Source organism: Sus scrofa, chromosome 5 (genome assembly GCF_000003025.6).
Source record: "Sus scrofa isolate TJ Tabasco breed Duroc chromosome 5, Sscrofa11.1, whole genome shotgun sequence".
Taxonomy (NCBI): Eukaryota; Metazoa; Chordata; class Mammalia; order Artiodactyla; family Suidae; genus Sus; species Sus scrofa.
The window spans coordinates 18,659,150-18,677,234 of NC_010447.5; the positions used below are offsets into that span (position 1 = coordinate 18,659,150).

Here is an 18,085-nt window from a genome sequence, read left to right on the forward strand (position 1 = left end):
TCACTGCTGTGGCTTTGGTTACAGTGGTGGAGCAGGTTCAGTCCCTGGCCCAGGAATTTCTGCATGCCATGGGTGTGGCCAAAAATTAAAACAAACAAATATAACCATGTAATTTTTTTTTTTATTTTTAGGGCCGAACCTGCAGCATACGGAAGTTCCTGGGCTAGGGGTGGAACTGCAGCTGCTGGCCTATACCACAGCCACAGCAATGCAGGATATAAGCCCCATCTTCAACCTACACCATAGCTCATGTCAACACCAGATCCTTAACCCACTGCATGGGGCCAGGGAAACCCACATTCTCATGGGTAGTAGTCCAGTTCTTTTTTTTTTTTTTTTTTTTTTTTTTTGTCTTTTTGCCATTTCCTGGGCCGCTCCCACGGCATATGGAGGGTCCCAGGCTAGGGGTTGAATGGGAGCTGTAGCCACCAGCCTATGCCAGAGCCACAGCAACGTGGGATCCGAGCTGTATCTGAGACCTACACCACAGCTCATGGCAATGCTGGATCCTTAACCCACTGAGCAAAGCCGGGGATCGAACCCACAACCTCATGGTTTCTAGTCAGATTCGTTAACCACGGAGCCACGACGGGAACTCCAGTAGTCCAGTTCTTAACCCAGTGAACCGTGCAGGAACTCCTAACCATGTAATTTCGAATTTAAATAAATTTCTATGCTGAAATAAAAAAAGAAAACACGGTCACACCTATGATTATGCACAAACTTGTACACGAATGTTCATAGCAGCAATATTCATAATAGGCAAAACATAAAAACAATTCAAATGTCCATCAGTTAATGAATGGATAAACTAAATGTGGAATATCCAAATAGTGGCATATTATTTAGTACTTCCTTCAGAAAAAAGAATGGAGTTCCCTTGTGGCACAGGAGGTTAAGGATCCCAGGTTGTCACTGCAGCAGCTTGGGTCACTGCTATGGCAAGTGTTGACTCCTGGCTTGGGAACTTCCATATGTGGTGAATGAGGCCAAAAAAAAAAAAAAAAAAAAAGAAGAAGAGGCCATTGCAGCATTCCCGTTGAGATATGATGGTAGGCTGGAAGCAGAGAAGATTGAAGAGAAGTAGAGAAATTTCAGATTTATTCGTGAAACAAACGGACCCTTCCCGATGCTGGAGCGGGAAGAGGGGAAGGTGAAGGAGAGAGCCATCAAGGATCACCTCCGGCGTTTCTGCTTTGTGCAATTCGACAGATGGCGGAGCTATGTAGTTGATACAGGGAATCCTAGGAGAGATTAGAAATCTCTGTATTTCTCCCAAGAATGTTTCTTTACTTTCTATGGACGCTGACAGAGGCGGCAATATTGAGTTTTAGGGTGAATATCGGCAGCTCCCCGCCCTTCCTTAAGCTGTGTATATATATCTGTACAACATTTATCATGGTATATTTACTTTATAAGGTGTGGCACCCACTGGACTAAGAGCTCAGAGGTCAAGGGTTGAATTTCCTCTAGGTACTCACGAACTTGCTCTGAAGCTGGCCCCGCCCACCCATAGCCCCGCCCCCAGGCATTTCCGGCCCGCTCGCCCTCTGCACCGGCCTCACCCCAGAGCGCCCAGCTCCGCCCCCACTGCAACCATTGCCTTTTAGCCTAGTGGGGACTAGAGTGATTGACGAGCATGTTCTCCAATCCTAAAGCCCAATGTTGTTATATTACCAATTCGGAGGCAGCAGAGGCGGATGCCAAAGCCTAACGTGAGAGGGTGATCGGGAAGTGAGAGTGGAGGCTGCGGAGGACGCCTCCGCCCAGGCGGTGGTATAAAGCTGACGGGACGTCAGTATTCTGTTCCTTTCTTTCTCCATTCCTGGGTGAGACGCCCCTTCGTTGCTGGGGAGCCGGGGTCTCCACTTGCCTTTTTTAAAGGGTAAGAGGGTGTGTCTAACTATATAAGCGTTTGAGGATCTTTCCTGAGCTGCCTTACCTCCTTTCGCCTCCAGGCAGGTCCTTCTGTTAGCCTGGGGTGCGGGGTCCTGTCTCCCGTCACCCATCCTTGGGGATGGTGAAGTTGTTTCAGATCCCTCCGCAGCCTATGGTGGTTAAAGTCTTCCGGGCTCGGTCAAGGAAAGGGAGAGGAGTGATGGGGATAGCGAGATTCGCGCACTCAGCCCCTCTCCCGAGGAGTTAGAATCCGCAGCCAGAGCGAGTGGAAGGTGGAGGGAAACTAGGTATTGGGGGCGAAGGAGCGGGTGGAAGGAGACATTTCTTATGTAGCGAACCTGTTAGTTCCCTGGGAGCCTACAGTGGGGCAGGAGGCGTTGAAGTTGGGCTTGGTGTCTAAATCACCCACCCACTTCTGGGCCGTCAGCTTTTAACCTTCATTTCTTTCTCCTCAGGCTGGTGAAAACCCCTGAACATGTGGAATCCCAATGCCGGTAAGTGTTTGGGGAGAATCTCTTCTCCTGCCCCAGTCCCTTTTCGGATGGGCCACAACAGGAAGTTTGTGTCCGTTTCTCCTCCACCTCTGCCCTAACCTACAAAAAAGCAAAGTCCATAGCTGCCCAGTGTCTTCCCCCAGAGTTCACTGTCTCCAGGGAACGTTACCTTTTCTTTCTCTTGTATAGGTTTGTCTCCCCTCCCCTCCATGCTCCTCTTTCTTCAGCTTTACATTTTTTCCCCCCTAGGGCCACACCTGCGGCATATGGAGGTTCCCAGGCTAGCGGTCCAATCGGAGCTGTAGCTGCAACTGCGCCACAGCCACAGCAACGCGGGATCCGAGCCGCGTCTGCGACCTACACCACAGTTCACTGCAGTTCCTTAACCCACTGAGCGAGGCCAGGGATCGAACCCACAACCTCATGGTTCCTAGTGGGATTCGTTAACCACTGAGCCACTACAGGAACTCCTCCATTTTCCTTTAAGTATTGAGTGAAAAATGGAATCCCCTTCTTTTTGTTGTTTGTTGTCAGAAGCTCTGGGCAGTTCTAATCTTAAATTTATTCTTTGCTTTTTCCACCAGGGCAGCCAGGGCCAAATCCTTACCCGCCTAACGTTGGATACCCTGGAGGTTGCCATCCTACCCATCCACCATCTGCCAACCCTCCCTTTCCTCCAGGCCCCCTTCCCACTCCTCCAGGAGTGCCCCAGGGGAATCCAGCTTTTCCCCCTGGCGGGCCTTGTTATCCTGTGCCACAGCCAGGGCATCCAGGATGCCAGCCCTCAGGTCCCTACCCACCACCTGCCCCTTGCATGCCACCTGTGAATCCATTGGCTCCTGGCATGGTAGGACCAGGCATGGTGATGGACAAGAAGATGAAGAAGAAAATGAAGAAAGCTCATAAAAAGAAGCACAAACACCACAAGCATGGCAAGGTCAGTGCCCTCTGGAGCCTGGCTAGGAAGAGGTGCCCCCTCAGAAGGACTAGGGTGGCTGGAGGTGGGAAGAGAGGTAGGTGGCAGGGACAAGGAATGGGGATTCACAGTCTGAGGACTTGGGACAGGGCATTGTGTTACTCTGGCAGATGGTGCTTCCTTTTTGTAAAGGATTCCCACTGCGAAGAATTTAATAATCTTGAAAATAATTATTAGGCTAATTGGGCCTTCTGTCTGCCAGGGGCTATGTTGAGCCTTAGAATGGCTATCAGAATCAGGTGCTTTTCTTTTTTGCCTTTCTTTTCCCAGAGCTTTGGCCTCCCCACCCCCATGCTTGTTCTGGCAAGTGGGACACACCCACTGAGGTGGTCAAATGTCAAGACCTTTGGCCAAGCAAAGTCTTATGTAATGATAGATAATAATCTGGTCCTAGTTCCTGGAATTTCTTTCTCTCCTTCACTGTTCTCAGCTTGTTGTATTAATTACGTAGGTCTTCTTGTCCAGCAGGGAAACTGAGGACAAGAGCAGTCAGTGACTCAGGCTCCAATAAAACCCTCAATTTCGTGCTCAGTCTCAGGCTAAGTATCTTCATGCCAGAGGAGTGTAAATTAGCAAGTAGCTCTCAGGACCAAGTAGTAAAAGTAGCTCTCAGAACCAACTCTGGAAGAATTGAACCAACCTTGAGATATTTAAAAAAAATTTTTAGGGCCACACCTGAGGCATATGGAAGTTCCCAGGCTAGGGGTTGAATCAGGCACCACAGCCACAGCCATGCTAGGTGCAAGTGGTGTCTGCAGCCTACAGCGCAGCTCACAGCAACGCTGGATCCCTAACCCACTGAGTGAGGCCAGGGATTGAGCCCGAATCCTCATGGATTCTAGTTGGGTTTGTTACTGCTGAGTCACAACAGGAACTCCCTTTTTTCCCCCTTCTTCTTCTTTTTTTTTTTTTTTAATTTTTAGGGCAACCTTGATCTTAAGGAGGCCTTAATTTACATTTTTCTGCTTAGCAAATTTTTTTTTTTTTTTTTTTTTTTTTTGTCTTTTTGTCTTTTTTGTTGTTGTTGCTACTTCTTGGGCCGCTTCCGCGGCATTTGGAGGTTCCCAGGCTAGGGGTTGAATCGGAGCTGTAGCCACTGGCCTACGCCAGAGCCACAACAACGCGGGATCTGAGCCAAGTCTGCAACTTACACCATAGCTCACGGCAACGCCGGATCATTAACCCACTGAGCAAGGGCAGGGACCGAACCCTCAACCTCATGGTTCCTAGTCGGATTCGTTAACCACTGCGCCACTACAGGAACTCCTGCTTAGCAAATTTTTTTGCCTTATGTATGGCTTTGGGTGCTAGTCCTGGTTCTGGATCTTTGGTAGAAGTCTGAGGAGAAGGAAAGGTGAGATTGAATGGAGAGATTAAAAAATGTTTTGGATGGAGTTCCCATCGTGGCACAGTGGTTAACGAATCCGACTAGGAACCATTACGTTGCGGGTTCCATCCCTGGCCTCGCTCAGTAGGTTGAGGATCCTGCTTTGCCATGAGCTGTGGTGTAGGTCACATGCAGCTTGGATCTGGTGGTGTAGGCTGGCAGCTGCAGCTCCGATTAGACCACTGGCCTGGGAACCTCCATATGCCGCGGGTGCCGCCCTAGAAAAGACAAAAAAAAAAAAAAGTTTTGGGTGACAGTTTTTTTGGTTTGGTTTGTTTGTTTTGTCTTTTCTGGGGCTGCTCCCTCGGCATGTGGAGATTCCCAGGCTAGGGGTCGAATCGGAGCTGGAGCCACCAGCCTATGCCAGAGCCTCAGCAACGTGGGATCTGAGCTGCCTCTGCAACCTACACCACAGCTCACGGCAACGCCGGATCCTGGATCCCTCCACGATGGGAAATCCTGGATGACAGTTGTTAATGGGAGCATGCATGTAATGAACCTTCGGACTAGGACTCTCCCAACCTTCTCTCCCACCTTCTTCACTTTCTCCTAGTCCGGGCTTAGGAAGAAATAGAGATCCATGCACACACAGCTGCTGATTCTACTCACTTTTGTTAATTTCGTAGCCACTAGGAGCTGTCCTAATCATGCAGCTGATCCATACTATATAAGGTAGCAGCTGTTTTTCCTAGCACTATACTATGCTTGTGCCTATAATTGATTCCTTGCCTAGGCATTGGCTCAGGTAAAGAAAGTTGGAAACTTGCTAAGAATGCAGTATGTTAGGAGTTCCCGTCGTGGCGCAGTGGTTAACGAATCCGACTAGGAATCATGAGGTTGCGGGTTCGGTCCCTGCCCTTGCTCAGTGAGTTAAGGATCTGGTGTTGCCGTGAGCTGCGGTGTAGGTCACTGACGTGGCTCGGATCCCGCATCCCACGTTGCTGTGGCTCTGGTGTAGGGAGCGGCCCTAGATAAGGCAAAAAAAAAAAAAAAAAAAAAAAAAAGAATGCAGTATTTTAAATTCTATCCAGTGATTTAGGATGGTTTCATCCACTCCTGTATGCTCACTGCTGAAGGAAATCCTTGCTTTTGGTGATTAGGGGGCATTCTGGTTCAAGGCTCCTGACCTTAGAAAGCACTTGGTTGGAAGTTGCCCTGTGGCGCAGCAGGTTAAGGATCTGGCATTGTCATTACAGCGGCTCAGGTCGCAGCTGTGGCAACAGTTCAATCCCTGGCCCGGAAACTTGGGACTTCCGCATGCAGAGGGTGTGGCCAAAAAATAGCACTTGGGTGGAGGCTTAGGGCACCAAAGAATGTCCCATGGAGGGACCAAAGGTCATTTGGATCTGATGATATCTCCTTTCCCCTTTCCCCTTGCAGCATTCCTCCTCCTCCTCCTCTTCCAGCAGTGACTCTGACTGAATACAGGGCCTGGACCCTTCCCTCAAGTCTCTCCAGTTCTGCTCTCCCATCAAGCTTCAGATGCCATCTTGTCCCGGGGGAAATTAGCCCTCGTGTCCTACCCTTCCACCCTCACAGTCTGGGCCTCATTCTGCTGTTCATCCCTCACTGGCTAGAGAAAATGGGGAAAGAATTGCCATGAGCTAGTTTGGATAGAACTGTCAGCTGATGAGTTTTGCAGGAGAACTATTTTTTGAAGACGGTGAGATCTTTGGGCTAAATGAGGAAGACAAGTCTAAGATCTGCAAAATGTGATTCTTTACTCTTCCTTTGTAATACTTCTGATTGGGGAGATGCTGTGAAAATTTAATTATGGGGGAAAAAAACTGTACCTTTCTTGTGATTGTGGCATACTTGGGTGATTTAGTGGTGAATAAACATTTCCCAGCAAGCTCTTTATTGGTTGCATTAACTGCAAGTCTACTGAGAAGTGGAGTCCACTTGGTTAATGAGCTCTGACTGCTATTTTGAAAACTAATCTCTACTCCTTGGCACAGTAAGCCATCTCAGATCCTCCTCTCACTCTCCAACTCTCAGTCCAAATAAAGCTGTTTCTCCTAGTCTCTGTTCACCTGTGCCATTACCGTGGTTGGGTCTAGCATGTTCTACGACTTTTGCTGCCCTTGCGCAGACCCTTTAAAGTGTATCAGTTTTATAGTAAAGGACAGAGCATCATCAGGAAGATACCATACCGTCCGTATATTTCTCTAGTGGGAGGATCCTTCAGAATTGATTCAGGCTTTGTGGAATGAGTTTTATTGTCTTCCATTTGATGAATGGATATAGGTATTTAGTATAAGTTTTTATATCTGTTACAGAGCTTCTCAACCTTGGCTGCATCATCAGCTAATGGGGAGTGATTTAGGGCTTTGCCTGAAAGGCTCTTTTTTTTTTTTTTTTTTTAAGGGCCACACAGGTGGCGTGTGAAGGTTCCCAGGCTAGGGGTCAAATCAGAGCTGTAGTCGCCAGCCTACGCCACAGCTACAGCAACGACAGATCCAAGCTGAGTCTTCGACCTACACCACAGCTCATGGCACCGCACTGGATCCTTAACCCACTGAGCGAGGCCAGGGATTGAATCTATGTCCTCATGGATGCTAGTCAGATTCATTCCCACTGAGCCACAATGGGAACTCCTGAAAGACTCTTGACAAGTTTTTAGGAATGGGGATGGGAGTTCCCAATATGCCATGGGTGTGGCCCCTAAAAAGCAAACAACAACAACAACAATAACAAAAAAAAAAACAATTGGGCCTTGCAAAGCAGTATTTTTAAGAAACTGGGTGATTCTGTTGTACAGCTAGAAGTGAGGGCCACTGGTTTATCGAATACCATTCATGGTATTACAATCAGGTTCAAAGATCGATAAAGATAAGGATACTATAGGAGTTCCCATCATGGCACAGCAAAAATGAATCCAACTAGGAACCATGAGGTTGCGGTTCGATCCCTGGCCTCGCTCAGTGGGTTAAGGATCCGGTGTTGCATGAGCTGTGGCGTAGGTCACAGACACTGCTCGGATCTGGCTTTGCTGTGGCTGTGGCGTAGGCTGGCGGCTATAGCTCCAATTCGACCCCTAGCCTGGGAACTGCCATATGCTGCAAGTGCGGCCCTAAAAGGACAAAAAACAAACAAAAAGTAAAATAAAATGGGGGGGAAAAAAGATACTATAGAATGCAAGGAGGGAGTTCGCTGGTGGCCCAGTGGTTAAGGGTCTGGTGTCACTGATGTGGCTTAGGTTGCTGCTGTGGCATGGGTAATTGCTGTGGTGTGGATTTGACCCCTGCCCTGGGAACTTCCAAATGCTGCAGGAATAGCAAAAAGAAACAAACAAACAAAAACTGCCAGAGGGATATAAACCTAGAAATAACTGGGGAGGGAAGAAAGAATCGAAGATAACTTCAGGAAATGTGACATTTTACTTACCTCTAGGCCTTGCGTGGAGAAATATGAGCAGAAAAAAATAATAGTTTACCAGGTGGATGTCAGCGAGGAGCTGGGAAAGGCATATGCTTGGATACCAGGTGTAAAGCTCTATAGCATGTTTGGGAATCACAGGTATCCCAGTGGGGCTAGATTAATTCCTGGGAAAAGTGTTTATTGAGGAAATACTGTGTTCTGTGTTTGAAGCTACAAAGATGAATAAGACAATCCCTGTCCTTTATGACCTGCAAGATCTAATGGAGCAGATGGACCTGTGAATATGTAAGTAGGTTATTATAAGAGGGACCACAGTAGAGACAGGATCAAGCAGTGGGTGAGCAAAGGAAGGAGTGACAGTCCCACTGGGAGATGAGTGAGCTCCTGGCTGGGCCTCAGGATGAGTAGGAACTTCCCAGTTGGTAGTAAATGATATCAGCTAACACTAGCATTTATTATGTGCCAGGCACCAAGTGCTTTTTTTGGGGGGTTGGGAGGTCTATACCCTTGGCATATGGAAGTTACCAAGCTGGGATGCTAGTCAAATCCAAGCCACAGCTACAAGCAAGTCTACAGCTGTAGCAATGCCAGATCCTTAACTTTCTGCCCCACGGTGGGAACTCTACCAAGGGCTTTACATGTATAACTCGTGTTAATCTTCACAGCAACTCTATGATGTAGGCACAACTCTTCATTTTGTGGATCAAGAAAACTTCATTCCAGGAGTTGCTGTCGTGGCACAGCAGAAACAATTGGACTAGGAACCGTGAGGTTGTGGGTTTGGTTCCTGGCCTCGCTCAGTGGGTTAAGGATCCGGCGTTGCTGTGAGCTGTGATATAGGTCACAGACGCGGCTTGGATCCTGCATTGCTGTGGCTGTGGCGTAGGCCAATGACTACAGCTTCAATTCGACCCCTAGCCTGGGAACCTCCATATGCCGCAGGTGCAGCTCCAAAAAGCAAAAAAAAGAAAAAGAAAACTTCATTTGGGATTTGAACCCAGGCAGTGTGACTCCTGGGTCTGTTCTCTTAACCTAGTGGATTTCAGGTGAAAAAAGGAGTTTTGTAGAGGCGCAGAATTGTAAAAAAAAGGCACAGGATGAAAGTTCAGGAATTCCTGAGCCTGAAAGCAGGAATTGAGGCTGAAGTGGGGGAGATGGGCCTAGAGGAAGGAGTGGACCTGAGAAGTGTTTCTTTCTTTCTTTCTTTTTCTTTTTTTTTTTCTTTTTTTTTTTTTTTTTTTTGGTCTTTTTTTCTTATGTCCTTTTAGGGCCGCATCCATGGCATATGGAGGTTCCCAGGCTAGGGGTCTAAACAGAGCTGTAGTCGCTGGCCTATACCACAGCCACAACAATGCCAGATCCGAACCGAGTCTGCAACCTACACCACAGCTCATGGCAACGCCGGATCCTTAACCCACTGAGTGAGGCCAGGGATCAAACCTGCAACCTTATGGTTCCAAGTCGGATTCATTTCCGCTGCGCCACAACAGGAACTCCAAGAAGTGTTTCTAAGATGGAACCCACAGGGATTAGGGATTGAATGTGGGGCTTGAAGAACAGGGAAAGGAGTGTTTTCTGTTGGCTGTATTGCATCCATGACTTGTCCCTGGGGTGAATTAATGTGAAATAAATGCTTAAATGTCTTTTAGAGCTAGCTTCTAATTTCATTAGGAAATCCAAGACCAAGGCCTGTTTTCCAGTGTCCTGGATTTGAAGGCCATTCTAATGTTTTCTCCCTGTCACCCTCTGTTTTCATTTACTCATCAGCTCTTCCTTTCTGAGGAGGACAAGGGAGATGTGGACACAAGGGGATTGTGAGGTGAGGAGAAGCAGATGTGGTCAAAGAAGGAGAGACAGTGAGAAGGGGTTGGAGGAGGGAAACACAAAGAGAAACGAATTTTGGGAAGAAAATTTACCAACCTGCTTCTTCATCAGTTTTAACCATGGACAGCCCATTTCCCCTTCCTGGTTTTTCTAAGCCACATGCATAGCACCTTGCTGTTTTGCTATTGTTTCTCAAAAGTCTGTTAACTTTTTGGAAGCCAAAATTAATACATGTACTTGGGGGAAAGTTGCAGCTTTTTGGGGGCGGGGGGCACGCTTGCAGCATATGGACATTCCCAGGCTAGGGGTCAAGTCGGAGCTGCAGCTGCTGGCCTATACCACAGCCACAGCAACGCAGGACCCAAGCCATGTCTGTGACCTACACTGTCTGTGACTTACACTGCAGATCACGGCAATGCCAGATCTTTATGCCACTGATCGAGGCCAAGGATCAAACCTGTGTCCTCATAGATACTAGTTGGGTTTGTTCCTGCTGCACCATAATGGGAACTCCCTCCTGTTGCCTTTCTTTAGGCTACTAGTATTACTTGCCTGGCTCCTGAGAGCAGTGGGTAGGTGCGCCCTGTTTTGTCTATCAGTATAAGACTCTAAAGATGGTGGTTCTGATGCTCTATGTCCATGAGAGGATCTGGGAGTCTGCCATTCTTTCCTTACTAGAAATGTATAGAAAGATTTCCACAAAATTAATTGAAAATTGGGGAAAAAAATTGGAAAGGAAAGGAAATTCGTTAGATCTAAAATACAAGTTGAGGAATTCCCGCTGTGGTGCAACAGGATCAGCAGCATCTCTGCAGCGTCAGGATGCAGGTTCAATTCCCAGCCTAGCACAGTGGGTTAGAGGCTCCAGTATTGCTGCAGCTGCAGTATAGCTTGCTGTCGCAGCTGGGATCTGTCTGATCTCTGGCCCAGGAACTCCATATGCAGCTGGGATCTGATCCCTCGCCCGGGAATGCCATCTGCCTCGGGACAGCCAAAAAAGGAAGAAAAAAAAATTGACACTGCAAGTCTTGGGGTGAGTCTTCAGTTTGATGTCCTTTTGGAATCATTTCCCTATATCAGGTTATTTTGAGACCCTAGGCAAGTTCACTGGACTAGTTTGGTTCCCCTTCTGAGACAAATTTACTGATTCAAAAAAGTAGCAAGTACTGCTGTTGGATATATCTTTTTCAAAGCTGTCTGCAACTGTTGGCCAGTCCTGATAGAAGCCATATTACTGTCTGTAGAGTTATTAGAAGAGTTGTGTTGTGATATTTTATCAACTTTTAATTACACCTTTGTTTTGCCCCCCTCCCCATGTTAGAGATGATTTAATGGATAGCCACTCACTTTCACCCAAACTCTCAGAGCCCCTGGGGTATAAATGGTCCAACTGCAAAGTCTTAAGGTTAATCTGACCTTCAGCCCAGGCCTCACAGTAAGCCTGCTTTGGTTTGTTTTATTCTGGATGTCCTAATATTTTCCTACTTCCTCTCCTCTCTTTCAGTATTCATTCTGCCCTTTGCCTTTGTCAAATGACAGACTTCTTTTTATTTATTTATTTATTTATTTATTTTTAAATTTTATTTATTTATTTTTTTGTCCTTTGAGGGCTGCACCCGAGGCATACAGAGATTCCCAGGCTAGGGGTCTAATCAGAGCTGTTGCTGCCGGCCTACGCCAGAGTCAGAGCAACACCAGGTCCGAGCCACATCTGCGACTTCCGCCACAGCTCACGGCAACACCAGATCCTTAACCCACCGAGTGAGGCCAGGGATCAAACCCACAACCTCATGGTTTCTAGTCGGATTTGTTTCCGCTGAGCCACGACAGGAACTCCAGACTTCTTTTTTTTATTTTTATCTCACATTGTTCCTAATGCCCATGCTATCATTTGGGGGGTGGGAGGAAAGTACTGGAGTCCCCAAGCCATATTATTTTCCACTTCGGAAAGCTTTCACTTTTCACATAACTCCACTGAATTGGGGTTGCCCAATAAAACTTGACTAATATTAAGGATAGAACTGACACCCAAAGAACTTGAACAAGGTTAAATAATAGCCCTCCATTTTTTTTTTTTTTTGTCTTTTTTTTTGCTATTTCTTGGGCCGCTCCCGCGGCATATGGAGGTTCCCAGGCTAGGGGTCTAATCGGTGCTGTAGCCACAGGCCTATGCCAGAGCCACAGCAACGCGGGATCCGAGCTGCGTCTGCAATCTACACCACAGCTCACGGCAACGCCGGATCATTAACCCACTGAGCAAGGGCAGGGACCGAACCCTCAACCTCAAGGTCCCTAGTCGGATTCGTTAACCACTGCGCCATGACGGGAACTCCCATTTTTTTTTTTTTTTTTTGTCTTTTCTAGGGCCGCTTGCACGGCTTATGGAGGTTCCCAGGCTAGCGGTCGAATCGGAGCTGTAGCCGCCGGCCTACATCACAGCCACAGCAACGCGGGATCCAAGCTGAGTCTGCGACCCACACCACAGCTCACGGCATCACCGGATCCTTAACCCACTGAGCAAGGCCAGGGATCAAACCCGCAACCTCATAATTCCTAGTTGGATTTGTTAACCACTGTGCCACAACGGGAACTCCAAATAATAACCCTCTAGTAACTGTCTCTTTCAATATGCTCTGTATTTTGTTTTATTCTCTTCCAGGGCTCCTCCTTTTTTTTTTTTTTTTTTTTTTTTTTTTCAGTTGTGCCCACGGTATGCACAAGTTCCTGGACCAGGTATTGAATCCTAGCCACAGCAGTGACAAAGCTGAATCCTTAACCACTAGGATACCAGGGAACTCTATTTTTTAAACAAAAGTTTTCATGCAGGAATTTACAGATATATATACAAGAGTAGAGAAACAGTATATGAACTCCTCTATTCTCATAACCTAGCTTCATTAATTGTCAATATCTTGCCCATCTTCTTCCATTCGTATCATATTTTTCCCAATTTTATTATGAAAACTGTTTTTTAAGTTTGAGGAACTGTGCAATGATCACTCATAAACCTACCATCTACACTCAACAGTTGTTAACATTTGACCAAATTTGCTTTATTGATATACCTACGTGAACCATTTAAAAGTCTGTTCTGGAGTTCCCATTGTGGCTCAGTGGTAATGAACCCAACTAGTATTACCAAGGACATGGGTTCGATCCCCGGCCTTGCTCAGTGGGTTAAGGATCCAGTATTGCTGTGAGCTGCAGTGTAGGTAGCAGACGTGGCCCAGGTCCAGCATTGTTGTGGCTGTGGTATAGGCCAACGGCTACAGCTCGGATTCAACCCCTAGCCTGGGAACTTCCTTATGTCACAGTTGCAGCCCTAAAAAAAACAAACAAAAAGTTTTTTTTACATCACCACCCCTCACCTTTAAATATTTCATCATGCACCTCTTAAAATAGCATTTCTCCTACATAACCACAATTTCATTATCACACCTAAGACAATTAACAATACCTCCTAATATTAGGTAATATTCAGTTCATGTTTGAATTTCCTCAGCTGTCCCCAAAATGACTTAAAATGCTTTTTTTTTTTCTCTTCTTAGTGCTGCAACTGTGGCACATGGAAGTTTCCTAGGCTAGGGATTGAATTGGAGTTGTAGCTGCAGGCCTACGCCACAGCCACAGCAACTCGGGATCCAAGACACATCTGCGACCTACACCTCACACTGCAGCTTGAGGCAACACTGGAGCCTTAACTCACTGACCAAGGCCAGCATCGAACCCACATCCTCATGGATACTAGCTGGGTTCTTAACCCAGTGAGCCACAATGGGAACTCCTATGGCTATTTTCTTTAAAACCAGGATCCAAACAAGATCCACCATTTTCCTTTTCCAGAGAATAGGGTAGTTGTCTTGTTGAATTCCCACATTCTAGATTTGCTCATTATCTCTTCAATGTGTTTCACTTTTTCTATTACCCTTGTAAATTTCCTGTAAATTGCAAATCGGTTCTGAAGGCTTGATTAGATGAAGATCAAACACTTGCCGGGACTACTTAATAGATGATGTATGTATGTATGTATGTATGTACTTATGGCATCTCATCAAGGACTATGTCAAAGTTGTACTATTAGTGATGCAAAGTTTGATCAATTTGTAAAGTGGTGACTATCAGATCTTTAAAGTTAAAATTTGGGGGGCTTTTAGTGGGACTTGCAAATAATCTATGTGGTGATATTTGGCACTGGGAGAATATCCTGTTCCCTAACAGCGTTTCACTTAAAATTTTGATGATTGATGATGGTTGCTTGAATCATTTATTTCATTTTGGGTTAGAGAATGAATGGTGATTTTCTCTTTTATTTCTCTACATTCATCATATGGAATTCTTGTTTAAAAGTTTCCCCTTAGTACAGTTCTTCCTAAAAGAAAGGGTAAAAGCTTAATTCATTCCTTTAATTACCAATTTTCAGAGTAAGGAGTTGGTGTAAAAGTTACTTCCATTATGGCAAATTAGTTTTTTTCTCTTTTTGAATCTCACTATAGACTACTTACTGAGTTTTTCCCACCCTCTCTTGTCAGTGCCTCCTCACCCCTCCCATTTTCCCATTTCCTTTATCCATGGCGACTGCCAACTCTCTCCGTACTAACGCCTGAGCTTTCCAACCAGCCCGCTAGGGGCCACTAGTTTCCTCCCTGGCCCCTGCGCTGCCGCTCTATCCTAGACTTCGCCATCTACTACCAGTTATTGTCTCGCTGGTGCCAACGCTGTCCAAGGAGCCGCTCTAGGCTATTGGGAGGCCGTCCGCATTGCGTGAGGAAGGTTTGGACGACGCAGTCGCCTCGCCGGCCCCCGGGGCGGTTAGCGCTTCCGGGGTCGGAGGGTGCGCGGGGTTGAAAGCGGGCCGCTCCGCCCCGTCCCCCTCCCAGACCAGCAGAGGCAGCAGCCGGAGCAGCCGCAGCCTGCGCCCTCTCCCGCCCGCCCGCCCTCCGCCCGCCCGCCCGCCCTCCGCCGCCCTCCACCCGCCCCGGGGTCTCTTTCCCCCTTCCTCCTCCTCCTCCTCCACCCCCCCCTTCCTCCTCCGCCCGCCCGCGGGGCCCCCCTTGCCTTCCCGCCCGCCCCTATTGTTCCGCCCCCGGCCTCCCGCCCTTCCCCTTCCCGCCCGCTCCCCTTTTCCCCCTCAGTCGCCTCGCGCCTGCAGGTAAGCTTCAAAATTTTTCCTCCGCCCCCGGCTATAGCTGTATTTCTGCTCTTGCCATCGTTCTTAGCGGGCTCCGGTCCCCGTCACGAGCCCCGGCCTCGCGTAGTCCCGCGTGAGCGCCTTCCCTCTCACTCTGCTTGGCCGGCCATTCACGCAAGGCCCTGGCTCCGCCGAGGCCTAGTAGGCCTCGCGCAAGGCCTCCCCCCATCCCCCCGCCTTTTCCCGGTGGCGGCTGCGCAAGAGTCAAGGAGGGCGCGCGCGCGGTAGGGGGGGCGGCGGTGGATTTGTTGGTTGAGGGGGGTGGGGGAGGCGATGGCCGGCTTGCTGGCCGGGCGGGTGAGCGCGGCTCCCCGCGGGGGTCAGGCGCTGGCGCAGCCACACGAGGAGGCGCTACTAGTCCGGCCCCTCCCCCTGGATCGCAGCGCCCCCCCCCGACCGAACCGTTTATTTATTTTTTTTCCTCTTTTCTAGTGGAGGGATGGGGGGTGCATTTTTTAGGTGGAAAATGCTTGGATGACCAAGGAGAAGGGGGCTGCGGAGTTCAAGGGTGGACGGGCTCCCAGTTACCGAGTTATTCAGGACGTTGTCTCGGGGTAACGAATTTTGAAATTACAAAATGCCTGCCGCTATAGACCCAGACAGAGCTATTTATAGGAGAAGGGGTAATGTACTGCAGGATTAACTGCTGGATTCCTGGGATTGGATACACTTACATTGACCTAGTCAGGAGAGAAATATGACAGGGATTTCTTGGATGATTTAGAGTTGGAAATGCTTCTTTCTGCCTTACCTCAAGAAATGGCTCCAGATATTTCAATATTCTTGCCCTTTCGAACTTGCATTTATTGTGGTATTTGTCAAGTGCTTCTGTTGTATGTTAGTAGCTATAAGGAATTAAACTGCCAAATTTTTACCGTGTCTTATTTTTTTAAAATGTCGTTCTTACAGACCTAATAATGTCTCCCCCCCATCCCCACCCCCAGCACTCTTGTTTTTCCATGAGTGAAAAGTGTTGAATGCTGGTATTTTTCCAGCAATTAATTATATTCTGAAACCGGGGGAATGAGGTGCTTTGGGGATGCAAAGCCCATCTTTTAAGTAATCACACACTTGAGGTAACCATGGAGCAGCTTGCTATATACAGAATGGTCTGGCAGCCACTTAAACACTTTTAATATTTAGGATATGGTCCTAGAGCAAAGTTAAAACAGTGGCTGGTTATGTGAAGAGGGAAAACTTAGCTGTAGGAGAGAGATCATTGATGTTTTGAAGGGCTGGATACTAAAAATGTCACTGGAGAAATTTCACAACTTTGGGGAGATTATTTTTAAAGCTAAGGTTGTTAAGTAGTAAGGAGGTGTTGTAGGCTAAGCTATATACGAAAACATTGTTTCTACATGTCATCAATTAAAGCAGAAAGGTTAGGAACATTAGAGGGTAGGGTGGGGAAAAGGCTTCATTTGGTAGGAAAGGCTCATTACTTCTATGGCCTTAATACGTTTTTAGCAATACCAGTTATTTTGATTGTTTTCTTTGGAAGAAAATTTAAGATTTAGTAGAGTTGAATAAAGATTGCGTGGTAACAGGTTAATAACAGAAAGAAGGAAAATTTTCAACTCTTGAGGCACTATCAAGTTGGTTTGGGAAAAGAGGGCTCAGGCTGCACTTAATGTATTGAGTCATTTCTCAAAAAGGAATATGGAACCCCAGCTTGCATAGAAGGCATTTCAGATAATACTTTTTTCATTGAGGTGGTTGATTTAAATCTTTTGAAAATTATTTGGTGACATCTACTGACATTCAGCACTGTAATATAAGCTAAATCTTAATTTCTTTATGTAGAAATTGCTGCCAGTAAGAATATTTACATGTGTCCTCACTAGATTCCAGTGTGAGCCTAACAAGGAAGCGAAAGGTTGCTTCCCTCACTGTAGTTGGTTAGAGTTTTGCCTTCATTATTTCCAGGTGTTTCTATTCTTTTGAAGCTTAGTCTGCTGAAGGACAACTGATGCAGGTTCAGCAGTTCCCTTAGAACCATTGCCAACTGAAGAAATCTTTCACATCCTGAGAGTCAGCGGAAACCTTACCATTAATGAACTGGAAAGTCGCCTTCCATTCTTTGTTACAAAACTTGAGCTGTTAATGCAGTTGTGCTAGATGTATACAAGGCTGCCAAGTGATAGACTGTGCACTTAAGGAAAAGAGTCAGAAAACATTCATAATAGTTAAAATAACCTTGGGAAATATTGCCGTTGTTTTCCTACTCTGATTTTGGTCATATTTGTGTTTCAGTTTTTGGCTTTCACCCCCCCACCAGTGACCAAAGACTTGACCACTCAAAGTCCAGCTCCCCAGAACACTGCTCGACATGGACACCGGTGTGATTGAAGGTGGATTAAATGTCACTCTCACCATCCGGCTACTTATGCATGGAAAGGTATGCACCAGCTTGGGAAATTGGGTCATAGTAACTGCTAGGGGAGGGGCCAGGAAGAGAGAGCATGCATCTTGGAGCTCATCAGATTAGCACTGTGGGGCATCTGGCTTTAGCACTCTTCTCTAGTGGAGTAGAAGAGAGTGTAGTGGGGAAATGGACAGACTTTCCTAGGAAGCTCCACTGAGCGGGAAGGGCTTAACTAGAGGCCAGAGCCAAAGAGTGTCTCATACCTGAATAAGATTTTTCTCATGGAACTTGCTATAGCTTGTGATAGTTAGATTTCCCCTGTCCAAACAATTTTGGATAACTTTAAGGTGGGGTGGTATATTTGGCATTTTGAAAAATGAATTATGGAGTTGCTGTCGTGGCACAGTGGTAAACAAATCTGACTAGGAACCATGAGGCTGCAGGTTTGGTCCCTGGCCTTGCTCAGTGGGTTAAGAATCTGGCGTGGCCATGAGCTGTGGTGTAGGTTGCAGAAACGGCTGGGATCTGGCGTGGCTGTGGCATAGGCTAGCAGCTGCAGCTCCGATTTGAC

General features: G+C 47.1%; 2 protein-coding genes across 47 annotated transcripts in view; both read left to right on the forward strand.

The window, feature by feature from the left end:
- On the forward strand, positions 1,665–6,777 carry PRR13 (proline rich 13). 3 transcript variants are annotated; one of them, NM_001244511.1, is made up of 4 exons: positions 1,665–1,885; positions 2,355–2,393; positions 2,978–3,406; positions 6,137–6,777. In NM_001244511.1, exons 2-4 carry the CDS (start codon positions 2,375–2,377, stop codon positions 6,166–6,168), a joined length of 480 nt encoding a protein of 159 aa, NP_001231440.1. In that variant the 5' UTR covers positions 1,665–1,885; positions 2,355–2,374; the 3' UTR covers positions 6,169–6,777. The 3 variants fall into 3 exon arrangements, with proteins under 3 accessions (NP_001231440.1, NP_001231439.1, XP_005652575.1); NM_001244510.1 differs by having other exon boundaries at positions 2,978–3,330; XM_005652518.3 differs by lacking the exon at positions 1,665–1,885 and adding an exon at positions 1,942–2,186 and having other exon boundaries at positions 2,978–3,330; positions 6,137–6,612.
- Positions 10,975–18,085, forward strand: part of PCBP2 (poly(rC) binding protein 2) — a 33,622-nt gene continuing 26,511 nt past the window's right edge. For 37 of the 44 annotated variants that reach the window (XM_021091188.1, XM_013983899.2, XM_013983927.2 and 34 more), the window contains exons 1-2: positions 14,780–15,110; positions 17,403–17,547. In XM_021091188.1, the coding sequence (XP_020946847.1) occupies positions 17,479–17,547 (69 nt within the window). In that variant the 5' untranslated portion in view covers positions 14,780–15,110; positions 17,403–17,478. 44 annotated transcript variants of the gene reach the window in all.